The following is a 21,612-nucleotide window of genomic DNA, read 5'->3' on the forward strand; positions in this document are numbered from 1 at the left end:
TAATATCAGATCAATCACAGTTTGTTTGCAAGAATTCTTCCTTCTGTCTCTTACTTACCATCATTTGTTGGCAGTAGTCACCGGTTTGTAGAATGTCAGGTTTAGTTTACATTGTCATTCCTCACATTCTGATGATTGTAAAAATAACTTTTGAGGTTTTGATACTTTTAAAATGTAGCTAAGATATTCTATTTTGGGTTTTTGTTTGTTTGTTTGTTTGCCTGGATACAGGAAGCTATCACAGAAGAAAAAGCAGCCCAAGTAGAGGAAAACGTCCACTTGATCAGATTCCTGAGGTTTCTGGCTAACTTCTTCGTGTTTCTAACACTTGGAGGGAGTGGATACCTCATCTTTTGGGCTGTGAAGCGATCCCAGGAATTTGCACAGCAAGATCCTGACACCCTTGGGTGGTGGGAAAAAAATGAAGTTCGTCTCTGCATGCTTTTTATGTGCTTAGAACCTGACATTTGTTTCTTTTGGGGGTTATGCTTCTTTGAGGGAACATTTAAAAAGGCCATACTTTACCTTTCACCTATTCTGCCCTTACAGTTAACCAACTCTGTTGCTCATTTCCATTCTATTCTAGTCTTATTTCTAAATCTGGCCTGTCTGTTTTTCATTTTGTGACATGATGGAAAGTTAGAGTCAGAAAAGATATTAAAAAACACATAGGCCAATCATTATATTTTACAGATGGGAATGATGATTCTCAAGCGATTGCATTATATGTTTATGGTCACAGAGTTAGGAGAAGAGTCAGGGTGAGAACCTAGGAGTCTTGACTTCGAGTCCAAGGCTCTTGTTGCTTTCTCTGCAAATCCTTCATCTGTCATTAAAAGATCAAATTGTTGCCTGAATTTTTTGAAGCAGCCATGATAAAACCACTGATTCCTATGTTGAATCTTACTGGAAACACTCAGATTGCTTCTCCACCTTTGGGCATGTCTGGGCTTCCCTCTGTTTTCATTAGAAGCCTAACTGCAACATCTCCATCTCCATTTCCTCCTGCCCTGTACCTTACTTCCTCTCTCTCTAAATGCTATTCAAATGAAGAAGGCCAGCTCTTTTCCAGGAATTAAACATTATGACCACAATTTGCCTTTAGAGTATCTGCCCATTTAGTGGATCAGAGAAAGGAGGTTAGACATAGATCATTTAGAATCAGAAAATCATTGGTCATGAGTTGTTGCTAGAGTCTGTTCCCGTTCATAAAATGTTTGTGTGTATGATGTGACGTCATTTTGAGCTTGGGCATTTTCAAAGTATGTGCAGATTTAGGCTGTGGGAAGTGTAGACTTCCCACACTGAAACTTTTGCAGAACAGTATAGATCAAAAGAATTAAAATATGTCTTCATAAGCACAGAATTTTCTAAAAAATCTTGGACAGCAAATGATATAATCTACTTACAGAAAAAGATTCCAAATAACATTCTAAGTATTTCAGAAGAAGTACCAATAGAGATGGGACTAGATATTTTAAAGACTTTCATATACAGTCATGTCATAAAAACTTGTAAAATGTAAGTCATTTAGTAGAGGGATTTTATTTATTTAAAATGAAAAATGGAGGAACACCTCAAAGCATTTACTAAGTTTGCTTTCAAAATGGTCTCATAATTGTAATAGTACATGGAGGCAACATTATCATGCAGCTTTGGTCCATTATTTATATTGGTTATGTTTTTGTGCAAATAAACCATACTAAAGGATGGGTAGTTGATTATCAATAAAATAACTATTCTTTGTAAGAATCTCTTTAACATCTATTTTAGGGACCCTCTGAGTCCTAGGGGCCAATGAAGGTAATAATGGAGATTCGTGATTAACTTTACAAATTTGATGAAGCCAAATTTAAATTGGCCTTGTATAAGCTTGCACAGGATCTGCCAAATTTTCTTTACATTAGTCTAAAATTATAGCATGCTGATTTTGTATTATGGCATGCTGAGATTTGGATCCTGTTGGTCATGCTTATATAATGTTTTAATAAAAATGACAAAAATCTCATAGCAATTGTTTTCTAAATATAGCCTGGTAGTTATTATAATTCTTCACACCACGAAGTCCACAGGAGAAGATAGGAAATGTTTAGTGGTGACAGTTTGATTCAGGTATTTGGGAAAGGAGATAGTCACCAGAGTTACTTAAAATTGGTATTTCCCCATTAGAAAATTAATACGTGTTTTGGATTCTTTTTATTGACTTCCTTTAGCCAAATAATGTCATCATAAGGTTGCCAAATATCCAGGAAATAAGAAGCACATGTTTCCTACTTTTCATGTTTCTATTCCGTCTTCTCCCTCTCTCCCTCCTCTTCCCACCCCTGCATTATTCTCTTGTCTCTGAAATTATAGTCCATTCTTTCACTTTTGAAAGTTTTCTACGTTGGCTTCCATAACATTATGTCATGTGTTCTCCATTTGTTTCTCTGAGTGTCTTCTATTTCCTTTAATAAAACTCATTTTTTTTTGGCCTTAAAAGTTTACGTTTGTCAAAATTCAATATTTATGCATAGGTCCATCTCAGGGAATTCATTCATTCTAACTGATTAAACTAGCTGATGATTGTCAGATTAGAATTTTCAGTTTGAACCTCCTCCTCAAGCTGATCATTTTCCATTTCTTTTGGAAATCTTGTTGTGAAGTGCGTCACCATATCAGAATCAGTTACCACATAAAACAATATGTGTTCTCTGTGTAGAGACTGATGTAAATTGCCACCTTCACTATACCAGGAAACAGACTGTTACTACTGGCACATACACGCACTCAGTCACATGCCTATCTTGAGAATGTGAGTTGAATATTGTCCTTGTCATTTTGAGATCAAATTCTAAACATGCTTAAAATAATCATTTTTGATCTTAAAAAAGATCAAAGAAGCCTAGCTCAGAATCTTCCAAAATTCTGGCAAAAAGCAATAATAACTTTAAACACCATTAACTTAGTTTCTCCCTTGTGCCTCCTTGTAGATGAACATGGTTATGTCCCTCCTAGGGATGTTCTGTCCAACATTGTTTGACTTATTTGCTGAATTAGAAGACTACCATCCTCTCATCGCTTTGAAATGGCTACTGGGACGCATTTTTGCTCTTCTTTTAGGCAATTTGTATGTATTTATTCTTGCATTAATGGATGAGATTAACAACAAGGTAAGCCTTGTTTCTGGATTGTCCTTGCCATAAGAGTGTTGTTCAATTCCTAGTCTCACGTTTGCCAAAATGCCTTTGAAATCTCTATGGTCTTCATTTTCGTTTCTATCTTTTTGCTTTCTAGATTGAAGAGGAGAAGCTAGTAAAGGCCAATATTACCCTTTGGGAAGCCAATATGATCAAGGCCTACAATGCATCATTCTCTGAAAATAGCACTGGACCACCCTTTTTTGTTCACCCTGCAGATGTACCTCGAGGACCTTGCTGGGAAACAATGGTGGGACAGGTAATGCCCCCAACAGAAGTGTATGGCAATTAGTAGATTAAAAAAATAGAGTCAATATCTCTTCCATAAGACTGTCTTTTTAAAAATTGCTTATTAGTAAAAATAGTTAAGATTTGTTGAATGTTGGCTGTGTGCTGGCTCTGAGTTTCATGTATATTATCTCATGCTGTTTGCAAATCTATCCTTTGAGGTAAATACTATTTGTATGCCCCCTTTACAGTTGCATATAAAGGAAGGACAGTTGAAAATGGTGCAAAGAGATGTTTACTATCTGTGTTATACTAAAGCACTCGATTTAGATACAGGCCAAAGCAAATATTTAAATGAAACTCTATTTAGTGTTACTTGTTTGCTGTAAAACAAAACAAAACAAACAAACAAAAATAGAGTCTTGGGGGTGGCCAAGACAGCCGAATAGAAGCAGCTGAAGTGCTTGGCTGTCATGGAGAGGAATAGAAGGGGGGAGTAAATATAGCACCTTCAACTGAAACATCCAGGTACATGCATTGGATCTAATCAAGGAAACAACTTGACTCACGGAGAGCAGAGAAAAGCAAGGCAGGGTGACACCCCACCTGGTAGTGACATGAAGCCAAGGGATCGTCCTCTGCCCAGGGAAGTTGTGAGTGAATGCACGACCTTGGGAACCCATGCTTCTCCCGTGGATCTTTGGAACCTTGTGTCAGGAGATCCCCTCAGGAACCCACTCCACCTGGGCCTTCAGTCTGACACACAGAGCTATGTGGAGTCTCAGCAGAGCAGCCACTTAAGCACATGCAGAGACCCGGGAGCTTTAGATACCTGGGCTTTTCCTTTTCAGGCTTCCTGTCAAAAGTAGCTACACGTCCGGCAAAACAAGAGGTTAGAACCCCCCAACCACACCCCTTAGAAAAGGGGCTGAATCCAGTGACAGTCTGCAGGCCCCACTTCACAGCACCTCACAGAATGAAACCCACTGGCTTACAACTCCAGCCAGTCACTGGTAGAAGTGTTACACCTCCCTGAGACAGAGCTCCTGGGGGAAAGTGTGGGCCATCATCTTTGCTATTTGGTTGACTTAGCCATTCCATCCTTCAGGCTTCAGAGACTCCAAGCCAGTCAGGGGCTGAAGCAGACCGTGAGCACAGCATAGCTGCTCTATGAAAACGTGGCCAGACTGCTTTTTCAAGTTGGTCTCTGATCCCATTCCTCCTCACTGGGTAGGACCTCCTAACGGGGGTCTCCAACCACCTCCTACAGGTGTGTTTGGGCCAGCAATGGGTCTGTACATTTCTGGGATGGAGCTCCCAGAGGGAGGGGCAGGCTGCCATCTTTGCTGTTTCATAGCCTTCATTGTTGCTACCTCCAGATAATAAAACATCTGAAGTGACTAGGGACTGATGTGGGGTCCCAATATACTGCAGCAACCCTATGAAAAAGTGACCAGACTTTTACATGGGTGCCCATTCCCGTATCTCCTCACCGGACAGTCCTCCAGGCCTCCAGCTACACTCTGCCAGAGTTATCGATCAAGTAGCAGTTTTCTAACTCCCTGGACAGGATCCCCAGGGGCAACTGAAAGCCTCTCTGCCATTACCTCTGCAAGGCAGAGGCAGTAGAGCTGTTAGAACCCTTGGACTAACAAAGGAACAAAGACCCTAAGTGCCTCATCCATACCTCCAACAAGCTGCAGTTGACTCCAGGAGAGAAGGCCAGTTTGTCTCTCACAGGTCCTACCTACCCCCACCTTCTGCTTGTCACCAGACAGGGAACTCCGAGCTTGGACCTACAACATAGACTATCCATCCTGGGATAATTGCAAAGAGTAATTGCTGACCTGCATCTCAATGGGGTGTAGCCCCCAGGAGACAAGCAAAAGACCCTTGGCCATAACCATGCTAAGGTAAAGAAGAAACATAACACTGAGATTGCCCCAGAGCTGAAGGGGCAGTCCAGGAGTGCTGAATCATAATCTATAGCCAGCTCTCAACAGGGAAAGAAATCTACACTTTCAGAGCATTGAGAAGGAACATGCCTACAACAATGAGGAAACAGGGGAGCCACACAACCAAGCAAGAGTCTACCAACTGACCAATATGCCGAAGTGCCACCTACCGGATCACCTTCCTCAAAGCTTCAATGCCAAAAATACCTCACTAACATACCCCCCTCTGAAACCAAAGACAAATTGTCAGCTTCAAATAAAGACCCTGCGCAAAGTCTTGGCCCTATGAAAACTTCCAGGAAAGATGTCTATTGACTGTATTCAATCTACATTGCAGTCAAAGGAACACCTACACACAGAGATGAGAAAGAAACAATGCAAGAACTCTGGTAACTCAAATGACCAGAGTGTTGTGTGTCCTCCAAACAACCACACCAGTTCTCCAACAAGAGTTCTTAACGAGTCTGAGCTAGCTGAAATGACAGAAATAGAATTCTGACTATGGAGAGGAATGAAGATCATTGAGATTCAGAAGAATGGCAAAACCCAATCCAAGGAAACTAAGAATCACAATGACACAATACTGGAGCTTAAAGACAAAGTAGCTGGTTTAAAAAAAGAAGCTAATAGGTCTCATAAGGCTGAATAAAACAATACCAGAATTTCACAATGTAATCACAAGTATTAACAGTAGAATAAACTAAGCTAAGGAAAGAATCTTAGAACTTGAAGACTGGCTCTCTGAAATAAGACAGTCAGATAAAAATAAAGGAAAAAGAATAAAACAGGAAGAACAAAACCTGCAAGAAGTATGGGATTATGTAAAGGCCAAATCTATGAATCATTGGCATCCCAGAAAGGGAGGGGGAGAAAGCAAACAACTTGGAAAACATATTTCAGGATATTATCCATGAAAACTTCCCCAACCTTGCTAGAGAGGCAAATTTGCTACCAGTCCTTGCTAACAGTCAAATTTAGGAAATACAGAGACTTCCTGCCAGATTCCATGCAGGAAGATCATCCCCAAAACACATACTTGTCTGATTTTTTCAGGTCAAAATGAAACAACGTTACAGGCAGCCAGAGAGAAAGGGTAGGCCACCTACAAAGAGAACTCCATTAGGCTAACAACAGATGTCTGAGCTGAAACCCTACAAGTCAAAAGTGATCAGGGGCCTATATTCAACATTCTTAAAGAAAAAAACCTTCAACGAAGAATTTCATATCCAGCCAAACTAAGCTTCCTAAGCAAAGGAGAAATAAGATACTTTTTGGGCAAGCAAATGTTGAGGGAGTTTGTTACTACCAGACCTGCCTTACAAGACATCTTGAAAGGAACACTCAATAGAGAAAGGAAAGACTACTACCAGCTAATACAAAAGCACACTTAATTACACAGACCAGTGACACTGTAAAGCAACCATACAAACAAGCCAGCATAATAGTCAGTGAACAACAGAATGACAAGATTAAATCTACACATATCAATACTAATCTTGAATGTAAATGGGCTAAATGCTCCATTTAAAAGGCACAGAGTGGCAAGCTGGATAAAAAAGCAAGACCCAATCGTATGCTCTCTTCAAGAGACCCATCTCATGCTTAATAACACCCATATGCTAAAAATAAAGGGATGGAAGAAAATCTGCCAACCAAGAGAAAACAGAAAACAACAGGGGTTACTTTCCCAATTTCAAGAAAACCCTCAAAAAACAAAAAACAAAACACACACACACACAACAAAAACAGACTTCAAACCAACAAAGTTCAAAAAAGGCAAAGAAGGGCATTACATAATGGTAAAGGGTTCAATGAAACAAGAAGACCTAACTATCCTAAATGTATATGCACTCAATACAAGAGTACCCAGATTCATAAAGCAAGTTCTTGGAGACCTACAAAGAGACATAGGCTACCACCACCCAGTAATAGCCCAGGCCCTGATGAATTCACAGCTAAATTCTACCAGATGTACAAAGAAGAACTGGCAATATTCCTACTGAAGCTATTTCACAAAATTGAGGAGGAGGAGGAACTTCTCCCTAACTCATCCTATGAGGCCAGTATCATTCTGCTACCAAAACCTGGCAGAGACACAACAAAAAAAGAAATATTCAGGCCAATATCATGAGGACTATCAATTCAAAAATCTTTTCAACAAAATACTTGCAAACCAAATCCAGCAGCACATCAAATGGCTAATCCACCACAATCAGGTAGGCATCATCCTTGGGATGGAAGGTTGGTTCAACATACTCAAAACAATAAATGTGATTCATCACATAAGCAGAAATAAAGACAAAAACCACATGCTTATCTCCATAGATGCAGAAAAAGCTTTCAATAAAATTCAACACCCCTTCAAGTTAAAAACTCCCAATAAACTAGGTATTGAAGGAACACATCTCAAAATAATAAGAGCCATCTATGACAATCCACAGCCAAAATCATAATGAATGGACAAAGCTGAAAGCATTCCCCCTTGAAAACCAGCACAAGACAACGATGCCCTCTCTCACCACTCCTATTCAACATAGTATTTGAAGTTCTGGCCAGGGCAATCAGGCAAGAGAAATAAATGAAGGATATTAAAATAGGAAAAGAGGGAGTCAAATTATCTTTGTTTGCAGATGACATGATCCAATATCTAGAAAACCGCATTGCCTCAGCCCAAAAGCTTCTTAAGCAGATAAGCAACTTCATCAGTCTCAGGATACAATATCAATGTGAAAAATTGCTAGCATTCCTATACACCAACAACAGGCAAGCAGAGAGCCAAATCATGCATAAACTCACATTCACAATTGCTACAAAGAGAATAAAATTCTTAGGAATACAGCTAACAAGGGAAGTGAAGGACCTCTTCAAGGAGAACTACAAACCACTGCTCAAGGAAATCAAAGAGGACACACACAAATGGGAAAACATTCCATGCTCATGGATAGGAAGAATCAATTTTGTTAAAATGGCCATACTGCCCAAAGTAATTTGTAGATTCAGTGGTATTCCCATTAAACCAAGATTGAAATTCTTCACAGAATTAGAAAAAACCTATCTTAAAATTCATGTGGAACCAAAAAAGAGCTCGTATAGCCAAGACAATCCAAAGAAAAAAGAATAAAACTGGAGGAATCACTCTACCTGACTTCAAACTATACTACAGGGCCACAGTAATCAAAACAGCATGGTACTGGTACAAGAACAGACACATAGACCAATGGAACAGAATAGATAACTCAGAAATAAAACCACACACCTACAACAATCTGATCTTTGACAAACCTGACAAAAACAAGCAATGGGGAAAATATTCTCTATTTAATAAACGTTGCTGGGAGAAGTGGCTAGCCATATGCAGAAAATTGAAACTAGACCCCTTCTTTACACCATATACAAAAATTAACTCAAGATAGGATTAAAGGCTTAAATGTAAAACCCAAAACTATAAAAACCCTAGAAGAAAATCTAGGCAATATCATTCAGGACATAGGCACAAGCAAAGATTTCATGACAAAAATGCCAAAAGCAATTGCAACAAAAGCGAAAATTAACAAATGGGATCTAACTAAACTAAAGAACTCCAGTAAAGCAAAAGAAACTATCATCAGAGTGAACAGACCACCTACAGAATGGGAGAACATTTTTGCAATCTATCTGACAAAGGTCTAATATCCAGAGTCTACAAGGAACTTAAACAAATTTACAAGAAAAAAACCTGAATCCCATTAAAAAGTCGGCAAAGGACATGAACAGACACTTCTCAAAAGAAGACATACATGTGGCAAACAAGCATATGAAATAAAGCTCCATATCACTGATCATTAGAGAAATGCAAATCAAAACCACAATGGGATACCATATCACACCAGTCAGAATGATTAGTAATAAAAAGTGAAAAAATAATATGCTGGCAAGGTTGCAAAGAAAGAGGAATGTTTATACACTGTTAGTGGGAATGTAAATTAGTTCCACCATTGTGGAAAGCAATATAGCAATTCCTCAAAGAGCTAAAAGCAGATCATTCAACCCAACCATTCCATTAGCGGGTATATACCCAGAGGACTATAAATCATACAGACACAGGCATGCGAATGTTCACTGCAGCACTATTCACAATAGCAAATACATGGAATCAACCTAAATGCCCATCAATGACAGATTGGATAGGAAAAATGTGGTATATATATATATACCATGGAATACTATGCAGCCATAAAAAAGAATGAGATCACGTCTGTTGCGGAAAAATTGATCTATTATCCTTAGCAAACTCATGTAGGAAAACCAAATACTGCCTGTTCTCACTTATATGGGAGCTAAATTATGATAACTCATGAACACAAAGAAGGAAACAACAGACACTGGGGTCTACTTGAGGGTGGAGGGTGAGAGGAGAGAGAGGAGCAGAAAAGATAACTATTGTCTCCTGGGTTTAATATCTAGGTAATAAAATAATCTGTACAACAAACTCCCATGACACAAATTTACCTATGTAATGAAGTTTCACATGTACTACTAAACCTAAAATAAAAGTTTTTTTTCTTTTAAATAGATAGATTATTTGGGGAGTACACATTAAGAAATTTTAATAATGTCAATTTTTGTTAAATAATTTTCCCTTAAGAGAAATAAAATAGTATTTTAAATCATCTGTTTTCACAATGATTTTGTAAATAACCCCAGCCCAGAACTAGCCATACTTTACCAGAGAAAAGAAATAATGTTTCATATGGCTTTCTATCCCTTAAGGGAAACCAAGACAAATAAAACCAAACAAAACCCAAGAAAAAAATCTACTTCTGATCTCTTATTTTTATACAAATCCAATTTATATTTTGAAAAGCTTTTATGATTTTGTGTAGTTAGAATTGATATTCCTAATGTGCAGCCCATAAAGTGATTTTGGGGTTTCAGATTATCATTGAGAACAGCCTTTGTCATAAAGCTTCTATGTATTAGACAACAGTTCAGTTTAGTACTGAATGTAGTCTTTGTGAAAAATTATTTGAATAATTTTTTACTGCATTTTTTGTAAGATAACATAAAAAATGAAGGACTAGCATTAGTTTTATAAAATTCATATAATTTAAACAAATATGTAAATCATATCTTCAGCCTCAATCAGATGCTCATCAAACTTAAGCCAATCAAGATTTCAGCTGTGAAAGAAAAAAAATAAGGGAAGTGTGTATAATGTTAGACATATATCATTAATGACTGAGTACAAAAATTATGGTATAATTGGGAATTCTATTTTACTTTATTTGTTAAGTTTTCAGGAACTAGGTTTTTTTAAAACCTGTCTGTAGTGATTCTCCTTGCTTCATCATCTTTTCTTACTGCCGTTTGTAGTTGGATTTCCCCCTTATCTTTCACCTTCCTTTCTCCATGGAAGCATTAAGCTCTAGTGGGAAAGTCTGCATAAGTGGGCCAAGGGAAAAGGGGTTGTGGTTCTGACTGGAATGGTGATTAGGCAGATGGAATCTCTGGGAGCAAAAAGAACATATAGGACCTAACAAATCTGAGTGTGGCAAGGTCTGGCCTTTAAGAGATCAATATCTGTATCCATGCATCCAAAATTTCTATCCTTTAATTGCTTAAAAAATATGCCTACAAAAATAGTAAAGGCAGCTGCTTTGCATGTAATGTTAGATATGCACCCTAATTCATTGTTCTGTGAGAGTATTGCAGATGTTTCCTCTTCTCCTCCATGGATACCCTCTGCTTTGATTCTCTCCAAGGATGCTATGAGACTAAAAGCACTTATTGTTTTGAATATAGGATAATGTGATTGCTCCTTTACTTCTGCAGATTCCCAAGCAGTCATTCAGTTTCATGCCCACTGGATTTGATAGGTGGGCAGCAGAGCCATTCCTCTTTAAAGCTATATCCTGAGGTCTCCACTTTGGGGAAGGGGAGAAAGCAACAGCTGAAGATAACCACAACAATGGCTAATGTGCCAAGTATTTCCTCCTCAAATTTTTACGTTTCACTCTGAGATACGTTATATTATTATTCCCATTTTATACATGAGAAGACTGAGACTTAGGTAATTTGCTCAAGATCTCTGAGAAAGTCAATGACAGGAGCCTCAATTTAGCCTACATAGTCTGCTTACAGAGTTGATGTCTTTGTTCACAGTGCTAAATTGTCCCCTAGTTAGCATCAGCACACACTCCCCAAACTCCTGCCTGCAATGTCTATATTTGGTGATCCTTTATGATGTTCCTTGCCTATTGTTTTCCCTTCACCTATTAATAAATTATTCCTTTAGCTTTATTGATCAAAGCTGCATTGTAACTAATGTCATGTGTGCAAAGTTTTTAGGTGCAGAGTGTGGGGTTTAGCAGGAGGCCTGTGTGGGGGCTGTGCTCCCCATCCTGACAAGCATACAAGGAACTAGGATGATATCCTTAAGATTGGCTGGGCTACCATTTTTTGGATTCCCTTTCTTTTAAAATATATTTTTCCTATGGTATATGAATAAACATTTAAAAATTTTAATACAATGTATCAGAGGAACCCACCCCTGATAGTTAATGTGGGTTCTTTTCTATTTCTCTAAGTGTCAGCTGGTTTGAGAAATAAAGGGAAAGAGTGTAAAAGAGAGCAATTTTATAGCTGGGTGTCCGGGAGAGACATCACATGTTGGCAGGTTCCATGATGCTCCCTGACCCGTAAAACCAGCAAGATTTTATTCGCGATTTTCAAAAGGAGAGGGAGTGTACGAATAGGGTATGGGTAACAGAGATCATATGCTTCACAAGGTAATAGAATATCACAAAACAAATGGAGGCAGGGTGAGATCACAGGACCACAGGACTGGGCAAAATTAAAATTGCTAATGAAGTTTCGGGCATGTAATTTCATTGATAACATCTTACCAGGAGACAGGGTTTGAGAGCAGACAACTTGTCTGATCAAAATTTATTAGGTGGGAATTTCCTTGTCCTAATAAGCCTGGGAATGATACAGGAGACTGGGGCTTATTTCATCCCTTCGGCTTCGACTGTAAAAGACAGCCACCTCCTCAGGGGCCACTCATAGGCCTACCCTCAGTGGCGCATTCTCTTTCTCAGGGATGTTTCTTGCTGAGAAAAAGAATTCAGTGATATTTCTCCTATTTGCTTTTGAAAGAAGAGAAATATGGCTCTGTTCTGCCCAGCTCACCGGAAGTCAGAGTCCAAGGCCATCTTCCTTGTTCCCTGAACATTGCTGTTATCCTGTTCCTTTTTCAAGGTGCCTAGATTTCATATTGTTCAAGCACACAAGCTCTACAAACAATTTGTGCAGTTAACACAATCATCACAGGGTCCTGAGGCGACATACATCCTCCTCAGCTTACGAAGATGATGGGATTAAGAGATTAAAGTAAAGACAGGCATAGGAAATCACAAGGGTATTGATTGGGGAAGTGATAAGTGTCCATGAAATCTTCACAATTTATATTCAGAGATTACAGTAAAGACAGGCATAAGAAATTATAAAAGTATTAATATGGGGAACTAATAAATGTCCACGAAATCTTCACAACTTATGTTCTTCTGCCATGGCTTCAGCCAGTCCCTCCATTTGGGGTCCCTGACTTCCTGCAACAACAATGTTTGAATCCTCTTCAGATATTTTATGTGAAAGTTAGGTCACTGGTTGGGAAAGAATAGAATTTCAACCTTTGGGATGAGGATGCTTAAGAGGATGTGGAAGACTTCCAAACCACTCTGAAATGTTTTCTTACCTGAGGAAGTCTTCTAGACCTGGCAGTAGAAACCTATAAATATCCCTCATAGCCTTCCTCTAATTGATGCTAGTTATTTGAATCTGAGCTCAACATTGCCTGGAAAGGGTGGGCATGGAGGCATGTATCTGTAGTCCCAGCTACTCAGGTGGCTGAAACAGGAGGATTGCTTGAGTCCAGGAGTTCCAGGTCAGCCTAGGCAACATAGCAAGACCCCTGTCTCTAAATACATACATACATACATACATACAAAGAACTGCCTCAGGAAAGGAAAGGAGAAAAAGAGTAGGAAGGAGAAAAAATTGTGTCAAAAAATAATCACAGGAATACTATCAATCATTCATTCATTTTGTATTTATTGAGTGCATGGTAATTGCTGGGCATTGTGTTAGATACTAGAGATACACTGGGGAACAAATATGGGTCAAAAATTGTAAATTTACAATGGTAACAAGCACTACAGGGATGAAATGCATAGACCCTTGAAACTTTTTATAGGGAGTTTACCCTTGTCAGGGAGTTGAGAGAGACTGCTAAATTAGTGATGTTGTAGGGATGCATAGTTGCTGGCATAAACTGAGTCAAGAAACAGGTATAGCAAGAGTGATTGAGTAGAGTAAGACCAAATACAAAGGCCCTGTGGCCTGGAGGAGTGTGAAGTTTGAGGGTCTAAAAGGCAGCCAGTGAGGCTGGATCACAGAAGACAAATATAATCACAGAAAAGAGAAGAGAAATGCAAAAAAGAATATGGATAGTTAGACAGGGGTCAGATTACACAGAAACTTTCAGATTATGCAGAAACATTTCACTCTCTTGCTCCACTTTTCTACTCCGGTTGTTGCAGCAAATAACTGCCTGTAGCTGTTACCTGATGGCATCTAGACTGTTCTGCACACATATTCTCACCTTTACCCCAGCATTCTCTGCAGTCACCACACGGAGCATTAATACTCTATGGGGCCATCCTTAACTAATGGGAAATAAGAGCTGGTGGATAAATATGCCCCTCTTCTGTCTCTTGAGTGGGCAATTCTGAGGCTTATTCTATATGTCTACTAAGTGGGTCCCCAGATGGATTAAGATCCACTTACCTTAATAGTGATAGCTTGTAACACACCTTGGTGGAGAGACTCTCTCCTTCGCTGTTTTATTCTTCCCATTCCCCTCTCCTGTTCTCTGATATTACGTCCCAAAAAGTGCTACTGCGTAAAAGCCATTGTCCCAGGGGAAAGGGGGAACCAAAGCTGAGGCTGTCTCCTATATTTACATACTTAAGTTTCAATTAAGTTTTTGTTTGCATTGTATTTACTTGTAGCTAACCTATTTATGGCAGATGATATGTCCATCTTCCATTTATAATAGTAACAATACCTTATAAAAATAAACTATATTAAAGTTAAGGGAAATATCAGATAAGTAATATTTCACATGGTACTTGGATATGGCGGGTTTGTGAAGATTGTACATGACAGCAAGGGATTTAGGAAACACTGTTCTGAGGTGTGAAGCTAGAACTCAACCTAACAACTCCTAGTTAAATGATTCTTTACCTTAAGAGATAATTCTTATTCACTAGTTACTTTAGAGGGAAGTCTATATAGGTAGCTGAAAATAAAAACCAAAAGATTTCTCATATTATGGAATAGCACTAGTACTTCTGGTAAAATATATCCTGTTAGATGTTCAATGTCTTCAGCTGTAGGGCATGAATTACTGAGAAGGAACAGAAAGGGAAGTGCAAACATGAGCTATCATGAAAATGTATAATTGTACGTCTATTTTTATGTTTATTGCCTGTTGCCATATGGGAAAATAGTGAACTTCCTTCTAATCCATAGCACACACACTTTGCACTTTGCACATAAATTTAAGCCCACCTGAATTTGAATCCAACTGAGATAACCAGTTTCTAATTTTCCAGATTTTTTCTTTTCATATACATGTTATGAAATACATACATATAATATGTATATATACATAGGGTCTCTGTTAACAAATGAGTTCATACCACATATACTGTTTTGGAACTTTTTAAAAAACATATTTCCTATTACAGCATAGCATTTTTTGTACCTTTAAAACAACTTTGTTGAGCTACAATTTACACATAATATAGTTCACCCATTTAAAATACACGATTTGAAAATTAACAAAGTTATTGAGGACATGACTTAGCTCTGGATCAAGTGAGCTTAATAGATATCTACAGAACTCTCCACCCAAAAACAACAGAATATATGGTCTTCTTGGCACTACATTGGACTTGCTCTAAAATTGATTATATGATTGGAAGTAAAACACTCCTCAGCAAATGCAAAATAACTGAAATCATAACACAGTATCTCAGACAACACAGCAGTTAGATTAGAAATCAAAATTAAGAAACTCACTCAAAACCACACAACTACATGGAAATTGAACAATTTGCTCCTGAATGACTCCTGAGTAAATAATGGAATGAAGGCAGAAATCAAGATGTTCCTTGAAACTAATGAGAATAAAGACATAATGTACCACAATCTCTGGGACACACTTAAAGCAGTGTTAAGAGGGAAATTTTTAGCACTAAATGTCCACATCAAAAAGCTAGAAAGATCTCAACTTAACATCCTAACATCACAACTAAAAGAACTAGAGAACCAAAAGCAAACAAACCCCAAAACTAGCAGAAGATAAGAAATAACCAAGATCAGAGCAGAACTGAAGGAGATAGAGACACAAAAAACCCACCCTTAAAAAATTCAACAAATCCAGGAGCTTTTTTTTTTTTAATTTTTGGAAAAAATTAGTAAAATAGATAGACCACTAGCTAGATTAATGAAGAAAAAAAGAGAAGAATCAAATAAACACAATGGAAAATGACAAAGGGGATATCACCACTGATCCCACAGAAATACAAACAACCAACAGAGAATACTATAAACACCCCTATGCAAATAAACTAGAAAACCCATAAGAAATGAATAAATTCCTGGAAACATACACCCTCCCAAAACTGAACCAGGGAGAACTTAAATCCCTGAATAGACCAGTAACGAGTTCTAAAATTGAGGCATTACTAAATAGCCTACCAACCAAAAAAAGCCCAGGACCAGATGGATTTACAGCTGAATTCTACCAAAGGTACAAAGAGGAGCCGGTACATTTCTTCTAAAACTATTCCAAACAATTGAAAAGAAGGGACTCCTCCCTAATTCATTTTATGAGGCCAACATCATCCTGATACCAAAACCTAGCAGAGATAAAATGAAAAAAGAAAACTTCAGGCCCAATGAACATCAATGCGAAAATTCTCAATAAAATATCAGCAAACCAAATCCAGCAGCACATCAAAAAGCTTATCCACCATGATCAAGTTGGCTTTATCTGTGGAATGCAAGGCTGGTTCAACATACACAGATCAATAAACATGATCTATCACATGAACAGAACTAAAGACAAAAACCACATGATTATCTCAATAGATGCAGAAAAGGCCTTTGATAAAATTCAACGTACCTTCACGTTAAAAACTCTCAATAAACTAGGTATAGATGGAACATACTTCAAAATAATGAGAACCATCTATGACAAACCTACAGCTAATATTATACTGAATGGGCAAAACTGGAAGTGTTCCCCTTGAAAACTGTCACAAGACAAGGATGCTGTCTCACACCACTCCTATTCAACATACTATTGGAAGTTCTGTCCAGGGCAATCAGGCAAGATAAAGAAATAAAGTGCATTCAAATAGGAAGAGAGGAAGTTAAATTGTCTTTGTTTGCAGATGACATTACCCTGTATTTAGAAAACCCCATCATCTCAGCCTGAAAGCTTCTTAAGCTGATAAGCAACTTCAACAAAATCTTAGAATACAAAATCAATGTGCAAAAATCACAAGCATTCCTATACACCAACAACAGACAAGCAGAGAGCCAAATCATGAATAAGCTCCCATTCACAATTGTTACAAAAAGAATAAAATACCTAGGAATACAGATAGGAACTCTTCAAGGAGAACTACAAACCACTGCTCAATGAAATCCGAGAGGACACAAACATATGGGAAAACATTCCATGCTCATGGATAAGAAAAATCAATATTGTGAAAATGGCCATACTGCCCAAAATAATTTATACAGTCAATGCTATTTCCATTAAAGCACCATTGACATTCTTCCCAGAATTATAAAAAATATTTTTAAATTCATATGGAACCAAAAAAGAGTCCTCATAACTGAGAAAATCCAAAGCAAATAGAACAAAACAGGAGGTGTCACACTACCTGACTTCAAAGCATACTACAAGGCTATAGTAACAAAAACAGGCAGACGGAACAATGGAACAGAATAGAGAACACAGAAATAAGATCGTGCACCTGATCTTTGACAAACGTGACAAAAACAAGCAATGGGGAAAGGATTTGCTGTTTAATAAATGATGCTAAGAAAACTGGCTAGCCTATGCAGAAAATTGAAATGGGACCCTGTCTATACACCTTATACAAAAATTAACTCTGGATGGATTAAAGGCTTAAATACAAAACCCAAAACTATAAAAACCATAGAAAAAAATCTAGGCAATACCATTTAGGACATAGGCATAGGCAAAGATTTCAAGGTGAAAACATCAAAAGCAATCGCTACAAAAGCAGAAATTGACAAATGGGAATTAATTAAACTAAAGAGCTTCTGCACAGCAAAAGAAACTATCATCAGAGTGAACAGACAACCTACAGAATGGGAGAAAATTTTTGCAATCTATCAATCTGACAAAGATCTAATGCCCACAGTCGACAAAGAACTTAAACAAATTTACGAGAAAAAACATACAACCCCATTAAAAAGTGGGTGAAGGACATGAACAGACGCTTCTCAAAGAAGAGATTCACGCAGCCACAACCATATGAAAAAACACTCAACATCACTGATCATTAGAGAAATGCAAATCAAAACCACAATGAGATACCATCTCACATCAGTTAGAATGGTGATTATTAAAAAGTCAGGAAACAACAGATGCTAGTGAGGCTGCAGAGAGATAGGAAGGCTTTTACATAGTTGGTGGGATGTAAATTAATTCAACCATTGTGGAAGACAGTGTGGCAATTCCTTAAAGACCTAGAACCAGAAATAGCATTTGACCCAGCAATCCCATTACTGGGTACATACCCAAAGGAAAAGAAATTATTCTGTTATAAAGATACATGCCCACGTGTGTTCATTGCAGCACTATTCACAATAGCAGAGACATGAAATCAACCCAAATGCCTATCAATGATAGACTGGATAAAGAAAATGTGCTATATGTACACCAAAGAATACTATGCAGCCATAAAAAGGAATGAGATCATGTCCTTTGCAGAGACATGGATGGAGGTGAAAGCCATTATCCTCAGCACACTAACACAGGAATAGAAAACCAAACGCCACATGTTCTCACTCATAAGTGACAGCTGAACAATGAGAATACATGGACAGAGGGAGGGCAACAACACACACTGGGGCCTGGTGGTGGGTAAGGGAGAAGTGAGAATATCAGGAAAAACAGCTAATGCATGCAGGACTTAATACTTAGGTGATGGGTTGATAGGTGCAGCAAACCATCATGGCACATGTTTACCTATGTAACGAACCTGCTCATGTACCCCAGAACTTAAAATAAAAAAAAGAGAAGACATAAAAAATTTTAAAAAATACACAATTCAGTGGGTTTGTAATATATTCACAGTTATGTATCCAGCATCACGATAGCATTTTGTTTTAAGAGCTTACAATATACCATTGTGCAGACATTTAATTTCTTTTATTTAATTAGTCTCCCAAGCATATTTGAATTTTTCCATTTTTAATCTGGAAGAAGCAGTACTTTCATGATTGTCTGTATAGATTTGTGCACGTGTGCGTATATTGCTGTCATAGGCATTTCTAAAAGTGGATTTTCTTGGTCAAGCTCCAAACACTTTAAAATGTGATGGATCTTAACAAATTTCTTCCCAACGTTGTGCCCAGTTTAACTTCCCCATCAGTTTATGCTCATGCTAGTTCACCACACTCACCAATATGAAGAAGCATGGATTTTGTATTTATCACTCTGTGAGGCAACAACTCATTGCTTTCATTTGCATTTTTATTATGTGGGGTTTAGGTATTTTTCAGTTTTAATGGACTGTTTGCATATATTCTTCTGTGAATTTTTAATTTGTGACTTTTGCTGGTTTCTTTATTTCTTTATTGGATTGCCCACCTATATTCATACTGATTTGTAAAAGCTTTTAATGTGTTAGCAATACTCACCCTCTATCATATATGTTGCAAGCACTTTTTCCACATTTGTCTTTCAAGTCTGTAAATAGTGCTATTCACCACATAAAATTTTAAACTGCTGTGTGGCCAATATTTTCCTGGTTTTGGTTCTTGTATTATGCTCATAACATTTCTCAGTAAGAAGAAAACTGTTGATTTAGTAAATGGGAAATAATTATTTTTAAAGTAATAAAGTCGGGGTGAAATATTTTTTATTTACTTGATATGACTAGTTGTTTTCTTCTTTTGCCATTAATTGCAGTCTTCAAGCCAATGCTTCTTTAGAAACATGACAGATTTAATACCAACACTAGGACCATTTGAAGACAGAGCTGTGTGTTTTAATAGAGATAATATCTCAACAGGAGTTTGTGCGGCTGACAGTCTCTGATGTTCTGACCACCTACGTCACAATCCTCATCGGGGACTTTCTAAGGGCATGTTTTGTGAGGTTTTGCAATTATTGCTGGTGCTGGGACTTGGAGTACGGATATGTAAGTATGATGTTAATTTTGCTCTTGTAACGTTTTTCCTTTGTAATTCATCATTTACACACACTATATAGGAGAAAGGCATCACAGAGTTTAGTGGATGGGATCACCTTTTTAGGTGCCAATAAATGACGACCAATGAGTACATTTATAATGCAGAGAAGGTCAGACTTGAGTATCATGGTTTACAATATTCTAGTAAAATTAGCACAAAATAGCAAAAGCAATGGACTTCAACTTGTTAGTTGAAATGTTGAACTCAGTAAATCTTGGCCCTGTAGCCCACCTTCTCCCTATAAAATTACTAGCATTTCTAGAAGCAGGGAAAGGTGGCTAATATCAACTGCATATTCTATTATGCCTTTGAATTCTACTAAACTCCTGGATAGTTACTATCGTGTGCCAGTCACTCTGCAGTAGATGGGGGGGATAAAAGGATTTGATAAATATGGTACTTGCTTCACAAAGTTCACAGTCTAATAAGAGCTTGACAGAGACACACGCAAGAGACTGCAGAAAGCTCAAGGAAGGCCTAGTTTGCTGTCATGCATCTGGCCAGTGGTGGAGCTGAATTCTGTCTTCTTTTCCTGAAACAACGGCTCGGGTTTCTCAGAACCACACTGATACTGACTCCATCACCAGCTTTCCCTCTATGCTCAACCGCAGGTCCCCCAACAAAGTCTGAGGGCAACAGCACAGTCATCACTCAGTGACTAGCACGTCGCCTGGTTTCCACTGTCCTCCTTTGCAGTCAAACTGGCTTCAGTCATCCCGGAAAATATGACCTGGGGGGTTGGTAGTACTCATTTGCTTAAAATCTTCCAGTGACTTCTCAAGTACTTAGAATGATTTCCAAATCCCTTTCTAGGCCTTCAGTACCCTGGATGATCTGCTTCTTTTCTTTCTTTCTCAAGTCATTTGCTACCACTTTTGCTCTCGCTTTGTAAAGTTCACAAACATGGGCTGCTTTTTAGGCTCAAAGGCAAGACGGTCCTTGCATTTGTAATTGCTGTTTCTCCCGCAAGGGGTGCTGTTGCCCTAGAACTAGGAATGGCTGGTTTCTTCTTGTCATTAAAGACTCAGCTATTATGTTACCTCCTTAGAGCTCTTCTCTGACCACCTATTCTAACGTAGCTAATCAGGCACTGTTAATATCAACACACTGTTCTGTTTTCTTCATAAGATGTGCATCTATTTGACATTACTCTTGTAAAATGTACTCATGGTCTATCTCCCTTTGTTAGAATGGATACTCTATGAAAACAGAGGCCCTGACCTCTGTTGTGTGAACTGTGCGAGTCACGTAGCAGGCATCATGTCTTGACTGGCTGTTTGAATGTTGGACCTCCTCATTTTTGCACCATCAAGGCAGCACTGTCTATTGCCAGAACTCTGCCTCCTTCGAAGCATGTGCCCATGGAGTCTCAGTGTAATGTTTTTGAGTTATTGAGCCAGTAATGCTTCTCTCCTCACCAGTGAGGGAATATCCTTTATAGCTGATCTTCTATCTCTTTTATCTCCTGCCCTCTAGTCTCTGGATAAGTCCTACAGTTAGGACTGTTTTCAAGATTTCAGGCTAGGTCTGTCTGGCTGTCTGACTTTGAGATGGTACCTTTTATGAGGTCATCTCCATCACCCTCATTGAAAGTGCCTCCTCGGACTGGCCAAAAGCAGTTAGGTAATGCTCTTCGGTGAATGACAGTGAGGTAATGGCTATAGATACAGGATGCTCTTGTG

General features: G+C 38.2%; 2 protein-coding genes across 2 annotated transcripts in view; both read left to right on the top strand.

The window, feature by feature from the left end:
- Positions 1–21,612, top strand: part of ANXA1 (annexin A1) — an 897,109-nt gene that overhangs the window by 505,881 nt on the left and 369,616 nt on the right. The window lies entirely within an intron of this gene.
- The window catches only part of TMC1 (transmembrane channel like 1), a 178,196-nt gene that overhangs the window by 127,922 nt on the left and 28,662 nt on the right, over positions 1–21,612 (top strand). The window contains exons 12-15 of the mRNA XM_050760710.1: positions 232–426; positions 2,973–3,152; positions 3,277–3,438; positions 19,750–19,878. Of these exons, the coding sequence (XP_050616667.1) occupies positions 232–426; positions 2,973–3,152; positions 3,277–3,438; positions 19,750–19,878 (666 nt within the window). The remainder of the gene's footprint in view (positions 1–231; positions 427–2,972; positions 3,153–3,276; positions 3,439–19,749; positions 19,879–21,612) is intronic.

Source organism: Macaca thibetana, chromosome 15 (genome assembly GCF_024542745.1).
Source record: "Macaca thibetana thibetana isolate TM-01 chromosome 15, ASM2454274v1, whole genome shotgun sequence".
Classification (NCBI taxonomy): Eukaryota; Metazoa; Chordata; class Mammalia; order Primates; family Cercopithecidae; genus Macaca; species Macaca thibetana.